This window comes from Coloeus monedula, assembly GCF_965178545.1.
Source record: "Coloeus monedula genome assembly, chromosome: 29".
Taxonomy (NCBI): domain Eukaryota; kingdom Metazoa; phylum Chordata; class Aves; order Passeriformes; family Corvidae; genus Coloeus; species Coloeus monedula.
Genome location: NC_138809.1, coordinates 1,255,288 through 1,276,397, shown reverse-complemented (window position 1 = coordinate 1,276,397; position 21,110 = coordinate 1,255,288). Strand labels below are relative to the sequence as shown.

Below are 21,110 nucleotides of genomic sequence, written 5' to 3'. Positions count from 1 at the left end.
CCCCCCGACACATGGGGACCCCCATTCCCCAGACAGACACTCCCTGTCACTTCCCCTCTCTCCCCATTCCCCTGGGACACCCATCCTGAGATCCCCACATGCCCTGAGCCCCCCACTCCTAGGAACACCATGTCCCACCATGTCCCCAGCCTGTCCCCTGCTGTGTCTCCACCCTGCCCCCACCCTGCCCCCACCAAGGGTCACCAACACGTGGGGGCGAAACGCGACATCGCTTCCTGCCCACCAGCCAGGGGACAGGTGGCCCCGGCAGCGTGTGACAGCCAGCCTGGGTGGCCGGGGACTCCGGGATGGCCAGGAAGGTGGTGCTGCTCCTGTGGGGTGAGTGCCACGGGCACGGGCCTGACGCCCCGGGGATGGGCCCTGGTGGGGCAGAGAGCGGTGGGGAGGGGGCACAGGGAGCACAGGGGGTGCCCTGAGGTCCCCAAGGCCAGCAGAGCCCGATCATGGGCATGGACCCCATAAAGGTGACCGGAGTCATGGGTGATTGTTTGGGGACAGCCCCACACTCCGTGCCTCGGGTGCCGCGGGGGGGTCCCCACGGTGCCACCCCCACCCAGCCCTGTCCCTTCCCCCTTCCAGCCCAGACCCTCGGCCTCTCTGGTGAGTCCTCGGGGGGATGCCATGTCCCTGCCCCGCTGTCCCCATCCCGCGCTGGCCCTGGCAGGCTGGTGTCCCCTGTCACCCGCAGATGCCCAGAGAACCCAGCTCCTCGTGGAGCCCCCCTGGACGCCGCCGGTGCTGTGGGACCGGGTGACACTGACCTGCCAGGGCTCGGGCACCGCCGATGCCACCACCTGGTACAAGGACGGGCAGCGCTGGTGGCAGAAGGGACCCGACCGATTCGTTGTCACCGACAGTGGCACCTACCAGTGTGACAGACCCGGCACCGGGCGCAGCCCCCCCGTGAGCGTCTCCAATGGTGAGGGGGGTTGGGTGTGCCCGGCCTGGCACCCGCGGGGTCCCCGAGGGCTCTGGGTGGGCTCCGCTCCATGGGTCACCCCCCTGGTGTGACGAGAGCCGGTCCCCTGCACACGGGGACATCCCAGAGCATCCCAGGGTGAGCGGAGCCCCGTGTTGGAATTGGGGACCCCTGGTGCGCTGGGTGTGACCCAATCGGCGCGACCCGGTGCCATCGGGACCCCACGGATGCCCGCGATGTGATGGGATCCCCCGTCCCCCAGCCTGGCTGGTGCTGCAGGTGCCGGCGCGGGTGCTGCTGGAGGGGGACACGGTGACACTGCGCTGCTGGGGCGGGCAGGACAAACCGGTGGCTTCGGTGTCCTTCTACCACGAAGAGAAACAACTGCAGCGGTTCCGCGATGGGACCGAGCTGTCCCTGTCCCCTCTGCAGCTGCAGGACAGTGGCCGCTACCGCTGCAGGGGCTTGGTGAACTCCGAGGTGTCATCGGAGTGGAAGGAGTCGGTGTCGGCGCCGGTGACAGTGACAGTGCACGGTGAGCACCCCACAGCCGCCACCCTGACACCCCGACACCCCTACAGCCCCTGCCCAATGGACTTGCGGTCACATCCTCCCCCTCATCTCCTTTCCTGTCATCCCTGTGCCGGTTGCTGGAGGGTCCCCCCAAGCCCTCCGAGGAGTCCCCCCTGAATCTCAGCTGCCTCAGCACCCCCAGCCCCCTGCGGCCCCGAGCCCCCCTCCTGCACCTCTTCTACCGGCACGGGCGGTTGGTGGGGGGCCCGCAGGGGTCCCCGCAGCTCCTGCTGCCCGCCGTGGGGGTCTCCCACTCGGGGAATTACAGCTGCCAGGTGCGCTCCGAGCGGGGGCCATGCGGAAGGGCAGCGCCCGGCTCCGCATCACGGTGCGCAGTGAGTGCAGGGATGGGCGCGGGGAGCCCCGACAGTAGCCACGGGTCCCCCAGTCCTGCCTGAAACCCTCCCTGGGTCCGCCATCACTGCCCCAGTCCCGTTCATCCCTCCCTGGGTCCACCTTACCCCTCCCTCCATCCTTTCCCCAGTCCCTTCCCAAGTGCCCCCATTGCTGCCCCAGGTCCCTCCACCCCTCACTGGATCCCCTTCCTGGGCCCATCTGCTCCCTCTCTGAGGTCCCCCAATGTTCCCCAAGTCCCACCATCCATCTCCCTGTCCCCTCACCACTTCCAGGAGTTCTCCCACACCCCCCTCCAGGTCTCCCGTCCATCAATCCTCCCTCCTTTCCTGGGGCCCCTCTCTCTCACTGAGTTCCCCTCCTACTGCCCCTTTTTCTCTTTCTCCTCCTGTGTCCCCTCCCGCAGGGGTCCCGCTCTCAGGGGTGTCCGTGTCGGCGCAGCCCCCCGGGGCACAGCTGGCACTGAGGGACCGCCTGGTGCTGAGCTGCGCCGTGGCCGTGGGGAAAGGTCCCCTGTCCTTCTCCTGGCACCTGGGGGGCTTGTGGGCACCGCTGGGCACCGGCCCCCACCTGGAGCTGCGCCACGTTGGGGACAATGACAGCGGCCACTACCAGTGCAGGGCCAGCAACGGGGACAGCGTGGCCGAGAGTGTCCCCCTGAATGTCACCGTCCTGGGTGAGCGGAACCTCAGGAATGGGGTGACCCCACCCACAACATCCCCATCCCCCCTGGCCAGGTGCCAGCCCCGTCTGTGTCTCCACAGTGCCCGTGGCCAATGCCACCATCAGCCCCGGTGCCCTGGCACAGCCAGTGCGTGCAGGTGACCCCGTGACCCTGCGCTGCTCGGTGCAGGTGGGCTCAGCCCCTGTCACCTTCACCTGGCTGCACAACGGCCGCGAGGTGGCCCGGAGTCCCCTCCTGGAGCTCGGCGACATCCATGTGGGACATTCCAGCACCTACCAGTGCGTGGCCACCAACCAGCTGGGACAGGACGGGCACCGCGTGTTCCAGACGCTCAGCCCCGAGCTGGCACTGACGGTGACACCGTGTGGACACTGGGACACAGGTGGGCTCACTCGGGGTCACAGGGGGGTGCAGAACCCCCAGGGTTCTAGGTGACCTCGGTTTGACCCCCTCTCTGTCCCCAGCAGTGGCCGCAGGGGTTGCCGGGTCCCTCCTGTTCCTGGTCCTGCTTGTGGGTGTCATCAGGGGCTGTCACTGCTGGCAGCACCTGGGTGGGTGACAAGAGGAGGATAGGGGTCCCAGGGAGAGGTAGGAAGCTCTCAGATTTGGGGAGCAGTAGGGGAGCACTCACAGCCTCCCACAATTGTGAACCCACTGGGGGTCCTGGGGGATTTGGGGCAGTGCTGGAGGGTCTTACAGGGATGCTGGGGGTTTTTTCAGGGTTCCTGGGAGATTTTTAGGGGGTCCCTCTTCCTCCTGAGCTTTGGGTTCTTGAGGCTGAGCTGGTCAGGTGCACCGGGGAGGTCCATGAATTCTGGGGGGGGGGGGGGGCTCCAGGGATGCTCAGGGGTGCTGAGCAGAGCTGAGAGTCCTGTAGGGGTTCAGGATTCCTGTGTGGGGTCAGGGACACAGGGACCCCACAATCACCTCCCCTCTTTCCTTTGCAGCCACCAGGAAGCACCAGAAAAGGTGAGTGGGGGGCTCTAGCCACAATCCCCCCCTTATCACCCCCCCACAACTCTCCATCCCCTCCCACACATCGTCTTTATCCCCACAGGGCCACCAAGGAGCCCCTGGCCCCCCCAGAGGGTGGGGAGGTTCTGTACACCCTCGTCGTGAGCACCAAACGGGGCGTGAGTACAGCGGTGGGAGGGAGACGCGCGGCCAGCAGGGGGCGCTGCAAGGATCACGCACGGCCAGCAGGGGGCGCTGCAGGGATCACTCACAGCCAGCAGGGGGCGCTGCAGGGATCACTCACAGCCAGCAGGGGGCGCTGCAGGGATCACGCCCGGCCAGCAGGGGGCGCTGCAGGGATCACACACAGCCAGCAGGGGGCGCTGCAGGGATCACTCACAGCCAGCAGGGGGCGCTGCAGGGATCACTCACAGCCAGCAGGGGGCGCCCCGGTGCGAGCTCGAACCCCTCAGGGGCGATGGCGGCCTCGGACGGGAGGGAGGAGGGGAAATCGCTCCTTTTGCAAACTCACGGGCACCAATCGGTCCCGGCACCACCAGCGGCAGCGGGCAGAAGCGGCCAAGGCAGCAGCTTCGATCGTAGTGCCCAATGGCAGCGTAGCAGTGTCCCGGGGCCAGGCACACACCCTGCGTACCACCCGCGACCACTCTCCCCGATCCCGAAGGGAAGGAAGGCAGCACCCACTCCCAGCCCAGTCTCGGGTCCACAATACCCATAAACGCCCAGCTTTTCACTCCCTTTTCATCCTTCAGCCCCGCCACAGCAGCTTTGGGAATGCTGAATTCCCCACGGATGTTCAGCAAAGCAGGTGCTCGATGCTGAGTCTGCCAGGGCTCCTCAGGGGGCTCCACAGCACGTTTGGAATTCCTGCTCTTCCTGGGCCACTGCTGGTCCTGACACAGCAGCCGCAGGATGAGGAGGAGGATGAGGAGGAGGAGCAGAGGAGAGCCACAGCCCCGAGGGCTCTGCAGCTGCAGCTGCAGCACAGGGACAGCGCGGGCTGGGAGCAGTGGCTTGGGAGGTCAAAGCGGGGCTGAATTGGAGCTGCTTGGGCCAATGCCCGCGTTGTGCTCTGGGTGCTGCAGACCCTTAATGAGGTGCTGCAATTAGAGCTGGAGTTCCTAAAGTTCAGCCGTGCTCCTAAAGCATCCCTGTGCACAAACACACGGCTCCGCTGCCTCTTGCGAGCGTTTTGGGATCCTGAGGCAGCACTGGACACAATTTGAGGGACAGGTGCCCTCAGCTGTGGCCAGAAGGAGCTGTTTTGGCTGCCGGGAAGGTTGTGTGGTGCTCACTGCTGGTGTTGGGGATGATTGAGCACCTCTGCCATGTGGCCGGTGCTTGGCGCTGGGCGGCCGGGAAGGCCGAGCTGGAGCAGCGGCTGAGGCGGGAGCAGCTGGAGCAGGCGGCCCACGGGAGCAGCAGCTGGCCACGCCGGTCGAGCAGGAGCGCCGGGAATTCCGCAAGGTGCTCAGGTGAGGCACAGGGGATCGGGGGGCACTGGGTGGGAGGGGCCGGGATGGAGGGACCGGGAGCCCACAGGGGAGCCCCGAGGGGGGAGGGACCAAAATGGCCGAGGGGAGACCCCGGGACGGTGGGGGAGCAGAGACCCCGGCGTGGAGCCTGCGGAAAGGACGGACCGCAATGGTGGTCCCAGAGCACTGGGAAGGGGCCCGGCTGCCATCGAGCTGCGGGTGCCGGGACTGTCACGGGGTGTCTGAAGCGACTGTGACAGCGCCTCCGAAGCCGCTGTCGCGATGTGTGGGGACCGACTGTTGCCATGGCAACGCCTCCCACAGATCCTGGAACTAGAGGCGTGTGCTGGAACAGGCCAGAGTAGTGGGCCTGGAGCCGTCCTGAGCTGGGAAGGGCAAATCCAAGGCATGGCAGAAATACAGCTGCAGCAGCCCAGAGGAGCCAGAGGGCTGGGAGAGGAACAGCCCTGCAGGCAGCGAGTGCAGGAGGAGGGAGTGGCACGAGGGGCTGCAGGTGCTGGAGCAGGTATTTCAGGGAGCCCAAAGGGCATTGTTGGGCTTTGGCAGAGCTGCTGTGGAGACAGAGGCAATTCCACAGCTCAATCCCTGGCCTGGGCTCTCCCACCACCCTTCTGCTGTGGGGCTGCTGAGGGTGCACGAACAACAGGGAGCTACGGCCACCACAACAGGGCCCCGTCGGCAACACGGCACCGACCAGGACTGCGGGACCCCATCCCTGGGATGAGCCATGACCTGGAGAACTGGGAGTGCTCAGGCAGACCTGCTGAGCCTTCAAGAGCCCCACATGGCCAGAGCATGAGTCCAGTGGAGAGTGGCCACTGACAGGGACTGGGGGGGCCTGAACCAAGTGCCAGCCCCACTGAGAGCGGCTGTGCCAGACATGCCCGAACTCCAGGGAGAGCTGGAGTCCAAGACAGCCAAGTGGTGCCAGCATGGACATTGGCAATGCCTTTGTCCCCATTCCTGTGGCAGCAGAGGGCAGGCATCAGTTTGCCCTGACCTGGAGGGGCGTCCAGAGCCCCTGGAACTGACTGGAAACACAGCCCCACCCTGTGCCACGGACTGATCCCAACTGCCCTGGGAAAGGGGGAGGCTCGGGAACACCCCCAGGGCCTTGGTGACATCATGGTGTGGGGCAGCACGGCAGAGGAGGGTTTGGGAAAGGGCCCAACAGAATCCAGAGCCCCCCAGTGCCCCTTTAGTGGCCCCAGAATCACATCTTGTTGTCCCTGATGTCACTGGGTTCCCACAGCCGTGTGTGGGCTCCTGGCAGCTCTGCATAGGTCACCTGGAGGTCCTGGGGTGGGGTGGTGCAGAGGGATTCTTTGAGAGATACTGGTTGTGGGTACCTGGGTGGGGGGGTGACACCCATGGGTGACGTGTCCCCATCCCTCCCCTGTACTCACCCCCTGCCCACCCAGTGCCTACAATGTGGGTGTACAGCACCTCCCCCTCTTGCCAGGGGCCTGAAGGCTCCGGGGGGGGCCCTGCAGGACAAAAGGGGTGTGAAGAGTATCTGCAGAGGAGGGAAAAGGCGGTCCATGGCCACAGCCCCCCACTCACCTGTCCTGGGGCTTCCTGGCTGCTGCAAGGAAAGGTGGGGGGATGACTGTGGGGTCCCCAGGGCTCCTGAACCCTCCTTGGACCCTGGGTCATCCAACCCCCCATAGGACTCCTGATTCCATCCAGGACCTCCAAACACCCCCAAAGCCCCCAGAACCCTGAACCACCCCAGTACCGCTGACTTCCCTGTGACCTCTGAGCTCCCACAAGCCCAAGCTCGGCAGGGAGATCCACCCCACCCAACTCCCCCAGAATCCCTGAAGAGCCCTCAACATCCCTGTAAAACCCTCCAAGACCACCTCAAAGACCCCAGCAGCTCCCAGTGCCACCCCAATATTCCTCAAGGTCCCCCCTCCGGGATGATCCAGGAGTCCCTGAAGACCCCTCCAAAGATCCCAGCAGTCAGAGCCAAGGTCACTGGGGCTCAGTCCCCACCATGGCTGGGGCTGTGGGTGCCCCCCATGCCCCCCCAGTCTTGGAGCCTCTCTCCAAACCAAGGAGCCCCATCCACCCCCATTGTCACCCACCCTTGTGTTGCCACCACTGACAGCTCATGGTGACTCCCAGCAGCAGGACCAGGAACAACAGGGACGCAGCAACCCCTGCAGCCACTGCTGGGGAATGAGGGGTTCTGTGCGTGCTTCCACCTGGAGACAGAAGGTCCTCATCACCCAGGACTGTGACCCACGGTGGCAGCAGCTGTCACGCAGAGTGGGTTGGGATGGGGATGTGATGGAGGGGATGGGTGAGATGGGGGCTGCTGTGACTGGTGGGCCCCCCATTCCCGCACTCACTGCGCACCGTGACGCGGAGCCGGGCGCTGCTCTTCCCCACGGCCCCCGCTCGGAGCGCACCTGGCAGCTGTAATTCCCCGAGTGGGAGACCCCCACGGCGGGCAGCAGGAGCTGCGGGGACCCCTGCGGGCCCCCCACCAACCGCCCATCCGGGTAGAAGAGGTGCAGGAGGGGGGCTCGGGGCCTTAGGGGGCTGGGGGTGCTGAGGCAGCTGAGATTCAGGGGGGACCCCTCAGTGGGCTCAGGGGGACCCTCCAGCACCCGCACCGGGAACAGCTCTGGGAAGGAGATGGGGTGGGGGCGGTCATCCCGATCCAGCAGGGGAGGGGATGCTGAGGTGAGGGATTGTGGGGATCTCACTGTGCAGTATCAGCAGGGGGACGCGGTGATGCACAACCTGCTGGGGATGAGAGTGGGGGTATCAGAGTATTTGGGGTGGCGGCCGTGGGGATGCTCACCGTGCAGTGTCACAGTCACTGGCACTGACTCCAGCCGGTTGGTTCCCATCTGGTAATTGCAGCGGTAGCGGCCACTGTGGTGCAGCTGCAGGGGGGACAGGGACAACTCTGTCCCATTGAGGGGCCCCCCACAGATCCTTCTCCTTGTACTAAAATCGCACCCCGGTGACTGACTTGTTCTGCCAGCCCGAGCAGCGCAGTGACACCGTGTCCCCCTCCAGCAGCGCCCGTGCCGGCACCTGCAGCACCAGCCGGTCTGTGGGACAGGGGGATCCCGTCACACTGAGGGGATCGAGACAGGTCCCAGGTGGGTCCCCACGGCACTGGGGACCTCTGGGGGGAGTCTCCATTGCCGGGAGGATCCCAGGGACACCAGGGGTAACCCCATGGCACAGTTGTTGCCATGAGGGTCCCATTGCACTGGGATGCACTGGGATGCTCTGGGATGCTCTGGGATGCTCTGGGATGTCCCGGTATGCAGGGGACAGGCTCTCGCCACATGAGGGGTGTGAAGACACCCACGGAGTGGAGCCCACCCTGAACATTTCTGATCCCCCCTCACCATTGGAGACGCTCACGGGGGGGCTCACCCCCGTGCCAGGTCTGTCACACTGGTAGGTGCCACTCTCAGTGACAACGAATCGGTCGGGTCCCTGCAGCTGCCAGCGCTGCCCATCCTTGTACCAGGTGGTGGCAGCGGCGGTGCCCGAGCCCTGGCAGGTCAGTGTCACCCGGTCCCACAGCACCGGCGGTGTCCAGGGGGGCTCCACGAGGAGCTGGGTGGTCTGGGCGCCTGCGAGTGACAGGGGACACCAGCCTGCCAGGGCCAGCGCGGGATGGGGACAGCGGGGCGGGGACGTGGCATCCCCCCGAGGACTCACCAGCGAGGCCGAGGGTCTGGGCTGGAAGGGAGAAGGGACAGGGCTGGGTGGGGGTGGCACCGCGGGGACAGCGGCACCCGAGGCACGGAGTGTGGGGCTGTCCCCAAACTGTCCCCACGGGGTCACCGGTTTACCACAGAGATCTTGAGGATCTCTGTCACCCTGGGCTGAGGCAGGACATGGGGACACTGTGGACACCCCATGCTTGTACAAGTCACCTCCACCCAATCCACAGCACCTGTCCCCACGGCCACATCCCCACGGCCCTCTGCCCATGATCCCATCCCAATGGCACCTGGCCTCGTGGCCCATCCTGATGGTGCTTGGCCCTTGTCCCTGTCCCTGCATCCCTGTCCCCCTGGCCCTGTCCCCACAGCTGCCCCAGACCCAAGGTTCCTTTTGCTACATCCCACTCCCTCCATTCCTCTCCCCCTCTTCCTGTCCCCATTCCTGTCCCCACAGCCACCCCACGACTCCGGTCACATTTGAGGGGTCCATGCCCATGCTCGGGCTCTGCTGGCCTTGGGGACCTCAGGGCACCTCGCAGTCCCCCTCTGCCCCCTCCCCACCGCTCTCTGCCCTACCAGGGCCCATCCCCGGGGCCTTAGGCCCGTGCCCGAGGCACTCACCCCACAGGAGCAGCACCACCTTCCCAGCCATCCTGGTGTCCCCGGCCACCCGGGCTGGCTGTCACACGCTGCCGGGGCAACCGGTCCCCTGGGTGGCAGGCAGGAAGCGAGGTCACGTCTCGCCCCCACGTGTTGGTGGCCCTTGGTGGGGGCAGGGTGTTGCAGGGTGGAGACACAGCAGGGGACAGGCTGGGGCCATGGTGGGACATGGTGTTCCCAGGAGTAGGTGGCTCAGGGGATGTGGGGATCTCAGGATGGGTGTCCCAGGAGAATGGGGAGAGAGGGGAAGTGACAGGGAGTGTCTGTCTGGGGAATGGGGGTCCCCATGTATCAGGGGGTGCTGGGGATAGGGGTCCTGAGGGAATGTGGGTAAAGGGGGGTGGGGAAGGGGATGGAGATGCTGGGCAACAGGAGAGGAAGGATGGGGTTCCGAGAAAAGGGGAACACAGGGAATGGGGCTGCCACGGTCGGGTTCCCAGGGGAATGGGGGTCCCAGGGATGGGCAGTGCCTTGGGGGGCTCATGGGTCACAGCACCTTCACCGGGTGCCTCAGATTTTGGGGTGGCTCAGAGCCCACCACGGCCCCCCCGGGGTGCTCATTACCTGGGGCGGCATCACAGGGGGGTCCTTGGTATCTCCGGTTCTGTGTCCCCCCCACCCTTTGGCTTTTTCCTCTTTATTTCTGTTTTGTCCTTCATTTCCTCACATTTGTGCCAGGCTGCCTCACTCCCCAGTGTGCGGCTCAGTGATCCTGGGGAGCTCCTGAGCAGGGAACGGGTTGGGGAGACCCTGTGCAAGGGGAATAGGGGGTGCGGGGGAGCAGAGAGGGGTGGGGGGGCAGTGGGGGATGGGGGTGTCCGGCTGTGCCCCACGACACTTTCACTTTCTCTCTCCGGCAGCAGAAGGAAGAGGCCGTTTGTGCTGAGAGTCAGACGGGGGCCGGGTTCTGACCTGGGGGGGCACATCCAGAGGGGTCCTGTCCTGGGGGAGTCCGTGTTCTGGGGGTGACACGTCCTGGGGGGATCCTGTCCCAGGGCTGCCCATCCCGGCCATGGCGGTCCTGTCCTGGGGGATGGCGGCGCTGGGGGGGCTCTTGATACATTCCTGGTGGGGGGGGGGGTCCCTCTGCCAGTGGTGGCACATCCTGGGGACCCCTGTCCTGGAAGGGCCCTGCCGGCTCCCACTGTCCCTGCTTGGGCACTGTGACCTCTGCAGGGCACAAATTTGGGGGTGCCCTGTCCCTTCTAGGTCCCTTCCCCTTGGCGGTCCCCTCCACTCTGGGAGCCCCCAATCCCCCTTTGGGATCCCCCAAGGTGCAGCCCCTCTTCCCCATCCTGCAGCCCCCTGTGACCCTTCTGTGGGTGAGAAGCCCCACGGGGTGCCAGTGGGGGTGGCAGGGGGTGGGTGTCAGTCGGGGAGGGCACAGACCCCGCCACAACCTCCCACAGCCACCCCAAGCCCCCAGCCCTGGCAGGGTCTCAGCGCTGCCAACCAGGAAATGGATGAGACCCTGCAGATGAAACGCTCGGGACACTCCTGGCTGTGCCCTGCTCTGCCCACAGCACCTGAGGACCAACCTGCCCCCTCTGCCTCAACACCCGCATGGAAATATGGATCTTTTTTTCCTTCTGGAAATGGCTGATTTGGCCAAAAATTGATACCACACCCCTGAGACACCGTCAATGGGGGGGGCTGAAGCTGTTGTGGGGCTGCCGCTGCCTCTCCTGATCCGCAATGCCCCCCCGTGTGGTTTCTGTCCTGGGGGGTTGGGACACTTTGGGTTTATTGGTTTTGGGAGAAAACCTATTTCAGACTTCTCCATTCTCACTCATCCCCTGCAGGATCTGAGCCGGCAAGAGCAGCTTGGGAATGGAGCCCCAGGCAGGAAGCAGCTCCCAAACTCCTCCGTGCAGCCAGTGGCCATCCAAGTGTGGGGCCAGGCCACGCCACAGCCCCACTGCGCAGGGATGGGCATTGGCCAGCCCTGCTCTGGCCAGCCCCAGGGGCAGCCAGGACCTGAGGGTCCCCCCCACCCCCTGGGCTTTGACTCTTGCAGCTTTAGAGCTGCTGCAAGGTGAGAATTGTGTGGGGGAAAAGGCGTGGCTGTGGTTTGCTCAGGCCTGCGAGAAGCACAAAAGCCAAGGGGAGCCCAAGCAGTGGCTCTGCGAGCGAGGGCCTTTGATGGTTTGCAGAGCAGGGCTGGCTGGAAAGCGCCCCTGCAGGGGCAGCTGCGAGGGAAGCAGCCCGGAAATGCAGCAATGCATCATTTTGTCCCTCTGCCCAAGGCACTGAGAGAGCCCCAAAACTCAGGCAAATGCCACAAGGATCTGCTCAGCACCCTGAGCGGGACCCTCCTCCTTCCCGAGATGAGCAGGCAGAGCTCAACAAACCAACCCCATTTCTCCCACTTTAATCCAAATGCTGCCTTTTGGGTCCAAGAAGAGGCAAAAGGGTCCTGTGCCCCCCCGGCACTGGGAGGGGGAATGGGGAGGCTCTGAGGTTCTGTGAAGGGCAGTGAGGGACTCCTGGGGGGACTCGATGCCTCCCAGTGATCCCCAATTTCCCCCCAGGGTCACATCACACTCTCGTAGGTGGCACCGGGGTCCTGCTGTCCCTCGTAGGGTCCCGGCAGCTGCGCGTTGGTCACTTGTGGATGCCGAGGGGGGGCAGGGCCAGGGGACACCCGTGGGGGCACTGACAGAGATAGCGGTTGTGGGTACTTGGGAGGGGGTGACACCCGTGGGGGACGTGTCCCTGTCCCCAGCCCTGTACTCACCCCCCGCCCGCTCGCTGCCCACGCCGTGGGGCTCCAGCAGCTCCCCCTCCTCCGGGGGGGCCCTGCGGGGATAAGGGGGGGCCTGAGGGGGTGTCTGGGGAAGGGGGAAAGGGGAGTCACGGCCGGAGCCCCCCCACTCACCTGTCCTGGGGCTTCCTGGCAGCTGCAAGGAAAAGGGGAGGGGGTGACCGTGGGCACCCCGGGACCCGTGAACCTTCCTGGGACCTCGGCAGCTCCGACCACCCACGGGACCCCCAAATCCCCACTGGAGCCCCAATTCCCACGGCACCCCTGATTCCCCCCTGGACCCTCCAAGTACCCCTGAACCCTCAGAACTTCTGCACCACCGCAGTGCCCCTGAGCTCCCTGGCACCCCGGGAACCCCTGAGCCCCTAGAACCCCAAACCCGACAGGGAGGGGCACCCCCAAAAGTCCCCCAGGACCCCAGCATCGCTGCACAGCCCTCCAAGAACTCCTCAAACCCTCCAGGAGCTCACACTGCCAGCCCAATATTCCTCAAAGCCCACCCAGGGCTGCCCCTGGAGCCCAACCAAGACCCTCCAGAATTCTCCTAAAGCCCCCAGGACCCCCAGCCGAGGTCACTGTGGGCTCTGATTCCTCCAGCTCAGGGGCTGTGGGTGCTGCCCCATCGCCACCCCACTCTGGGGGCTTCTCCTCACTCCAGCACCCCCGTTGGCCCCATTGTCACCCACCCAGGCGCTGCCACCAGTGACAGCCCCCGATGACACCCAGGAGCAGGACCAGGAACAGGAGGCTCCTGCCGATGTTCACAGCCACTGCTGGGGACAGAGGGGGACACATCAGGGTCAGCTGCCATGCCGGGGCTTCTGCACCCTCCAGTAACCCCGAGTGAGCCCACCTGTGTCCCAGTGTCCCCGCGGTGTCACCGTCAGTGCCAGCTCGGGGCTGAGCGCCCGGAACACGCGGTGCCCGTCCTGTCCCAGCTGGTTGGTGGCCACGCACTGGTAGGTGCCGGAATGTCCCACATGGACGTCCCCGAGCTCCAGGAGGGGACCCCGGGCCACCTCGCGGCCGTTGCGCAGCCAGGTGAAGGTGACAGGGGCTGAGCCCACCTGCACCGAGCAGCGCAGGGTCACGGGGTCACCTGCGCGCACCGGGTGTGCCAGGGCACCGGGGCTGATGGTGGCATTGGCCACGGGCACTGTGGGGGCACAGACGGGGCTGAGGCCGGGGGGAGGGGATGGCACCGGGCGTGGGGTCAGGGGAATGGGAGGGGAGGGACTGTCAGATGGGGGGATGAGGGAGTCCGTGCATGGTGGCACCTGGGGACAGAGGGAACCTTTCAGCCAGGACTGGGACGTGTGGCGGTGTTTACCGTCACCCATTGGGGATGCCGTGGGTGGGAGCATCCAAAGCCAGAGGGTCCCAGTCCCCCAGGACAGTGACCTTCAGTTGGGGGGTTGTGACCTGGGGTAGGATGGGGGATGCTGTGCTTGGGGTCACCCCCAGCCCAAGAGGGACATGGGAAGGTGTGGGTGAGCCAGGGAGGGTTGAAGGGAGGGATGAGGGACCCAGCAGTGGTGGGGGAATGCTGGGAAGGTGTTGGGGTTTCCCGTCCCCATTCCCACATTCACCATGCACTGTCACTGTCACAGGAGCCGACTTCTCCCACCACAGTGACGGCCCAGAGTCCACCCAGCCCCCACAGCGGTAGCGGCCACCGTGGAGCAGCTGCAGGGGGGACAAGGACAGCTCAGTCCCATTAAGGGGTCCCCCCAGATCCTTCTCCTCATGGTAAAATTGCACCCCAGTGACCGCGCTGTCCCTCCAGCCCCGGCAGCGCAGCGTCACCGCGTCCCCCTCCAGCAGCGCCCACGCCGGCACCTGCAGCACCAGACGCTCTGTGGGACAGGAGGGACCTGTCACATCTGGGGAGTCTGAGAAATCCCAAAGGCCCCGGGAGGCACCAGGGGTCCCCCATTGCAACAGGGAGGTCTCATGTCACTGGGATGCTCTGGGATGTCCCCGTGTGCAGGGGACGGGTTCTTGTCACGCCCGGGGGTTGACCCATGGAGCGGAGCCCACCCAGAGCCCTTGGGGACCCCGTGGGTGCCAGGGCACTCATCGTCCCTCACCATTTAAGATGTGCATGGGAGGGCTCAGCCCGGTGCCGGGTCTGTCGCACTGGTAGGTGCCACTCTCAGTGACAACGAATCGGTTGGGTCCCTTCTGCCACCAGCGCTGCCCATCCTTGTACCAGGTGGTGGCAGCGGCGGTGCCCGAGCCCTGGCAGGTCAGTGTCACCCGGTCCCACAGCACCGGCGGTGTCCAGGGGGGCTCCACAAGGAGCTGGGTGGTCTGGGCATCTGCGGGTGACAGGGGACACCAGCCTGCCAGGGCCAGGGCGGGATGGGGACAGCGGGGCGGGGACGTGGCATCCCCCCGAGGACTCACCAGCGAGGCCGAGGGTCTGGGCTGGAAGGGAGAAAGGACAGGGCTGGGTGGCTCTGTGGGGCAAGTGGCACCCAGGAGACTGGGTGTGGGGCTGTCCCCAAACTGTCCCCAAACTGTCCCCATGGGGACACCGGTTCTCGTGAGAAAGTGCTCAGGAATGGTCGTCAACAGGTCTGGAGAGGCTGGGGGATGTGTCTGTGTCACAGCTGTCCATGTGCCACATCCGTGTGGCATGGAAGCCCCAGGGTTTGGGACAGTGCAGCCACCTCGAGCTGAGGCAGGACACGCGGATACTGTGAACACCCTGGAAGTGGGGACCCCGTAGACCCCCTGTGCTGGCACAGGTCACCCCCAGCAGCCCCACGGCACCTGTCCCGCATGGCCCATCCACACAGTGCTTGTCCCCTTGTCCCTGTCCCTGCATCCCTGTGCCCCTGGCCCTGTCCCCGCAGCTGCCCCAGTCCCAGTGTGCCTGTCATGATATCCTTGTCCCCAGATCTCAATCGCCCCATTCCGGTCCTCCTGTTCCTGTCCCCACAGCCACGCCACAACCCCCATCACTCCACGGTCCACCCCCATGCTCGGGCTCTGCTGGCCTTGGGGACCTCAGGGCACCCCGCAGACCCCCTCTGCCCCCTCCCCACTGCTCTCTGCCCCACCCGGGCCCATCCCCGGGGCGTCAGGTCCGTGCCCAGGGCACTCACCCCACAGGAGCAGCACCACCTTCCTGGCCATCCCAGAGTTCCCGGCCACCCGGGCTGGCTGTCACACGCTGCCGGGGCCACCTGTCCCCTGGGTGGAGGCTCTTTGGCCAAAGAGGAAGGAAGAGAGGTCAGGTCTGTACCCATGTGCTGGTGGCCCTTGGTGGGGGCAGGGTGGAGACAGGCTGGGGACATAGAGGGACATGGTGGGACATGGTGGGGACATGAGACTTGGGAGTCCCAGGAATGGGGGCTCCAGGAATGTGGGGAGCTCAGGATGGATTTCCAGAGGAACAGGGGGCCCCAGGGATGGGGATCCTGGGGAATGGGGGTCCCCACTGGTGGGGGGACCAGGGATGGGGGTCCCAGGGAATATGGGTCCCAAGGATTTGGGGTCATGGGATGAAGATCCCAGGGGTGGAGGGTCCTGAGGGACTGGAGAGCCCATGGGATGGGGTCAAGGAGAGGGGGGTGCTGGGCAATGGAGGCTCTGGGAAATGGGTGGCCTGGGATGGGGGTCCCCAGGAGAGGGGACTTAGGGAATGAGGTCCCATGGTTGTGGTTCCTAGAGGAATGGGGGTCCCAGGCATGGGCAGTGCCTGGGTGGGCTCGTGGGTCGCAGCTCCTTCACTGGGTGCCTCAGATTTTGGGTGACGCAGACAAAAGCAGAGACTCCCGTAGTGTTGGTGGTCTGTGGGGAACACCACGGGGTTCTCACGGAGCTCCGGCTCTGTGCTCCCCACCCTGGCACTTTTTCTTCTCTTTGTTTCTATTTTTCTTCTTTACCTCACTTTTGTGCACTCCCCCTCCCAGTTCATGGCTCGGCGATCCTGGGGAGCTCCTGAGCAGGGAAGGGGTACAGGGGACCCTGTTCAGGGGGAATAGGGGGTGTGGATGTGCAGAGAGGGGTGGGGGCGCAGTGGGGGATGGGGGTGTCCGGCTGTGCCCCACAACACTTCCACTTTCTCTCTCTGGCAGCAGAAGGAAGAGGCCGTTTGTGCTGAGAGTCAGAGGGGGGGCGGGTTCTGACCTGGGGGGGCACATCCAGAGGGGTCCTGTCCAGGGGAAGGTCCCTGTTCTGTTCCGGGGGTGACATATCTTTGATGAGGGGTTCCTCATTCTGGGGAGTGGCGGTTATAGAAGTGTCCCTGCACGTTCTGGGGGGTGTGCCTGTCCCAGGGGTGGCACAACCTGGGGACCTCCGTCAATCCAAGTTTGGGGCCACGCCACGCCAGAGCCCCACTGTGCAGGGATGGGCATTGGCCAGCCCTGCTCTGGCCAGCCCTAGGGGCAGCCAGGACCTGAGGGTCCCCCCTGCCTCCTGGGCTTTGACTCTCACAGCTTTAGAGCTGCTGCAAGGTGAGAATTGTGTGGGGGAAAAGGCGTGGCTGTGGTTTGCTCAGGCCTGCGAGAAGCACAAAAGCCAAGGGGAGCCCAAGCAGTGGCTCTGCGAGCGAGGGCCTTTGATGGTTTGCAGAGCAGGGCTGGCTGGAAAGCGCCCCTGCAGGGGCAGCTGCGAGGGAAGCAGCCCGGAAATGCAGCAATGCATCATTTTGTGCCTCTGCCCAAGGCACTGAGGGAGCCCCAAAACTCAGGCAAATCCCACAAGGACCTGCTCAGCACCCTGAGCGGGACCCTTCTCCTTCCTGCCTTGCCGTGGGCTGATGCCGCCCGGATGCCCCGCACCCACCAAAGCCGCTCTCTCACTGCCCTCCGCAGGCGGACGGGGAGAGAAAGTTTTTAGTAGAAGCAGGAAATTGGAGAATCCCGTTCCTGAAGCAGGGCATAGCTGAACAAAGAAACACCATTTCTCCCAGTTTCAGCAAAAAGCTGCATTTTGGGCCCAGCAGAAGTCAGTCGGCTCCTCCAGTGTCCCCCAGCACCCTCAGTGTCCCAGCACGTTCCCGTAGATGTCACTGGGTGCCCGCGGTCGCCCGTGGGGTCCCGACAGCTCCGCGTAGGTCACTTGGGTATCCTGGGGCGGAGCGGTGCGGGTGGGCCCTGCAGGAGACCCTGGCTGTGGCATCTGTGTGACACCCCCGTGGGTGACGTGTCCCTGTGTGTGTCCCACCCCGAACTCACCCTGCGTCCACTTCGTCCCCGTGACGTGGGTGTACAGCACCTCCCCCTCCTCCGGGGGGGCCAGGGGCTCCGGGGGAGCCCTGCAGGGATGGGGGGATGTGTGAGAGGGGATGGGAGGTCTTGGGGGCTGGGTAAAAGGGGGGGGCTCATGGCTGGAGCCCCCCACTCACCTTTCCTGGTACTTCCTGGAGGCTGCAAAGGAAAGGGGTGGGGGTGACTGTGGGGTCTCCAAGGCCCTGACCACCCTTGGGAATCCTGAACTCCCACAGGGCTCTCAATTCCCCCCAGGACACCCCCAGCATTCCTGGAGTCCCCCAGAGGCCCTGAAGCACACCAGTGCTCCTGGCCCCCTGAGCCCCCAGAGCCCCAAGGCTGGCAGGGATGGGCACCCTCCAAACTATTCCAGGATTCCTGAAAGAACCGCCAGCATCCCTGCACCACCCTCCAACACCACAACAAATCCTCAAGGACTTTGAGCAAAGGTCACTGGGGACTCTGCGCTGCCCAAGTGAGGGGCTATGGGTGCTGCCCCATCATCCCCACATTCTCGGTGGCCTCCCAGCTCCCCAGGGCCCCCATTGGCCCCATTGTCACCCACCCAGGCGCTGCCACCGGTGCCAGCACACAATGACACCCACGAGCAGGACCAGGGACAGGAGGGACCCGACAACACCTGCACCCACTGCTGGGGACAGAGGGGGACACATCAGAGTCACCGGTCACTGCAGGGCTGCTGCAATCCCCCGGGTGACCCCGAGTGAGCCCACCTGTGTCCCAGTGTGCCCGCGGTGTCACCGTCAGTGCCAGCTCGGGGCTGAGCGCCTGGACCACGCGGTGCCCGTCCTGTCCCAGCTGGTTGGTGGCCACGCACTGGTAGGTGCCGGAATGTCCCACATGGACGTCGCCGAGCTCCAGGAGGGGACCCCGGGCCACCTCGCGGCCGTTGTGCAGTGTCATTCATGAAATCCCTATTTGTGCTTGGTCTTTGCATAATAAGTGCTTTAAATAATTAATTTTGAGTTAATTATTTTTAAATTGAATGTTACAATTAACCCATCAGCCCAGGTACAAAAATCCAGTTCCATTATCAGTGTTTCCATTTGTTTAAAGTTTATTAATAGAGTTGCACCCTTCCCAGTTAAAATTTCCCCTGTTAAAAATCACAAACTTGCCCCTTTTCAAGCTACAAACCACTGGTACACCATAAGAGTTACCTTTCCTGTGTTTACTGTATACTTTTACAAGTGTTTTGAGGTGTGTTGGATGTATTTTAATACCTTTTGTAGGTGTTTCACTTGCATTTTGATTCCAAGGCCAAACCCCCCCACCCAGTCTTAATAGCCAGCAGCTATTTTTAGCTACAGAGCCATTACTCTGCAGGCAAGTTCCATGGCAACCTGAATACCTGAATTTTAATGAAGGCATTGTATTCCCTTATCTCTAACTGATACCACCCCCCTTGACAACGATGAGCCATTGGTGGACAGAGATGATCCATCAAAGGGAAAGCACCAATCGCCTTGGACCGAAGGGGCGGGCTGTGGGCGGGCTGTAGGCAGACTGGGGGCGGAGCAAAAACTATAAAAAGGACGAAGCCGAGAGGCGGGCCCTCTTCTCTCTTCCCCTCTTGCTCTCTCCAGACTAGCTGTGGGAGACATCGGTGCTGGGCATTAAAAGCCTTACCCCTTTTAAGGGGCTTTTAGTAATTTTTTAAGTCAACCCAGCACTGCAAGTTTTTTTTCTCTACCTGAGGTCTAGTGCTGTCTCAGCCAGAAGATCTCAAATCCCTGCGCTCCTGGGGCATACTATCTACCGAGCCATAGGATCCCAAATTTTTATATTTTTTTTAATTTCTGTAATTTTTCAATTTTTCTGTTTTCAATAAATTAATCTCTTAAAGAGTTGTCTCATTTCTCACATGCAGCCAGGTGAAGGTGACAGGGGCTGAGCCCACCTGCACCGAGCAGCGCAGGGTCACGGGGTCACCTGCGCGCACCGGCTGTGCCAGGGCACCGGGGCTGATGGTGGCATTGGCCACGGGCACTGCGGGGACACAGACGGGGCTGAGGCCGGGGGGAGGGGATGGCACCGGGCGTGGGGTCAGGGGAATGGGAGGGGAGGGACTGTCAGATGGGGGGATGAGGGAGACTGTGCATGGTGGCACCTGGGGACAGAGGGAACCTTTCAGCCAGGACTGGGACGTGTGGCAGTGTTTACCGTCACCCATTGGGGATGCCGTGGGTGGGAGCATCCAAAGCCAGAGGGTCCCAGTCCCCCAGGACAGTAACCTTCAGTTGGGGGGGCTGTGACCTGGGGTAGGATGGGGGATGCTGTGCTTGGGGTCACCCCCAGCCCGAGAGGGACATGGGAAGGTGTGGGTGAGCCAGGGAGGGTTGAAGGGAGGGATGAGGGACCCAGGCAGTGGTGGGGGAATGCTGGGAAGGTGTTGGGGTTTCCCATCCCCATTCCCACATTCACCATGCACTGTCACTCTCACAGGAGCCGACTTCTCCCACCACAGTGACGGCCCAGAGTCCACCCAGCCCCCACAGCGGTAGCGGCCACCGTGGAGCAGCTGCAGGGGGGACAAGGACAGCTCAGTCCCATTAAGGGGTCCCCCCAGATCCTTCTCCTCATGGTAAAATTGCACCCCAGTGACCGCGCTGTCCCTCCAGCCCCGGCAGCGCAGCGTCACCGCGTCCCCCTCCAGCAGCGCCCACGCCGGCACCTGCAGCACTAGACGCTCTGTGGGACAGGAGGGACCTGTCACATCTGGGGAGTCTGAGAGATCCCAAAGGCCCCGGGAGGCACCAGGGGTCCCCCATTGCAACAGGGAGGTCTCATGTCACTGGAATGCTCTGGGATGTCCCCGTGTGCAGGGGGCGGGTTCTCGTCACGCCCGGGGGTTGACCCGTGGAGTGGAGCCCACCCAGAGCCCTTGGGGACCCCGTGGGTGCCAGGGCACTCATCGTCCCTCACCATTGAAGATGTGCATGGGAGGGCTCAGCCCGGTGCCGGGTCTGTCGCACTGGTAGGTGCCACTCTCAGTGACAACGAATCGGTCGGGTCCCTGCAGCCGCCAGCGCTGCCCATCCTTGTACCAGGTGGTGGCAGCGGCGGTGCCCGAGCCCTGGCAGGTCAGTGTCACCCGGTCCCACAGCACAGGCGGTGTCCAGGGGGGCTCCACGAGGAGCTGGGTGGTCTGGGCATCTGCGGGTGACAGGGGACACCAGCCTGCCAGGGCCAGGGCGGGATGGGGACAGCGGGGCGGGGACGTGGAATCCCCCCGAGGACTCACCAGCGAGGCCGAGGGTCTGGGCTGGAAGGGAGAAAGGACAGGGCTGGGTGGCTCTGTGGGGCAAGTGGCACCCAGGGGACTGGGTGTGGGGCTGTCCCCAAACTGTCCCCAAACTGTCCCCATGGGGACACCGGTTCTCATGAGAAAGTGCTCAGGAATGGTCGTCAACAGGTCTGGAGAGGCTGGGGGATGTGTCTGTGTCACAGCTGTCCATGTGCCACATCCGTGTGGCATGGAAGCCCCAGGGTTTGGGACAGTGCAGCCACGTCGAGCTGAGGCAGGACACGCGGACACTGTGAACACCCTGGAAGTGGGGACACCGTGGACCCCCCGTGCTGGCACAGGTCACCCCCAGCAGCCCCACGGCACCTGTCCCGCATGGCCCATCCACACAGTGCTTGTCCCCTTGTCCCTGTCCCTGCATCCCTGTGCCCCTGGCCCTGTCCCCGCAGCTGCCCCAGTCCCAGTG

At 64.2% G+C, this 21,110-nt stretch overlaps 2 protein-coding genes across 2 annotated transcripts; one reads left to right on the top strand and one right to left on the bottom strand.

Annotated features, from left to right (window-relative positions):
* Positions 1-642: 642 nt before the first annotated feature.
* On the top strand, positions 643-4,564 carry LOC309583067 (low affinity immunoglobulin gamma Fc region receptor III-A-like; the record flags this gene model as incomplete). The annotated part of the gene is made up of 6 exons (XM_082298586.1): positions 643-940; positions 1,203-1,475; positions 3,020-3,103; positions 3,500-3,521; positions 3,610-3,685; positions 4,280-4,564. The coding sequence occupies 6 exons, from the start codon at positions 643-645 to the stop codon at positions 4,562-4,564; spliced, it is 1,038 nt and encodes a 345-aa protein (XP_082154712.1).
* A 2,541-nt stretch (positions 4,565-7,105) lies between these two features.
* Positions 7,106-9,379, bottom strand: LOC309583066 (low affinity immunoglobulin gamma Fc region receptor III-like; the record flags this gene model as incomplete). The annotated part of the gene is made up of 5 exons (XM_082298585.1): positions 7,106-7,233; positions 7,839-7,923; positions 8,000-8,094; positions 8,401-8,631; positions 9,349-9,379. 5 exons carry the CDS (start codon positions 9,377-9,379, stop codon positions 7,106-7,108), a joined length of 570 nt encoding a protein of 189 aa, XP_082154711.1.
* Positions 9,380-21,110: the final 11,731 nt, after the last annotated feature.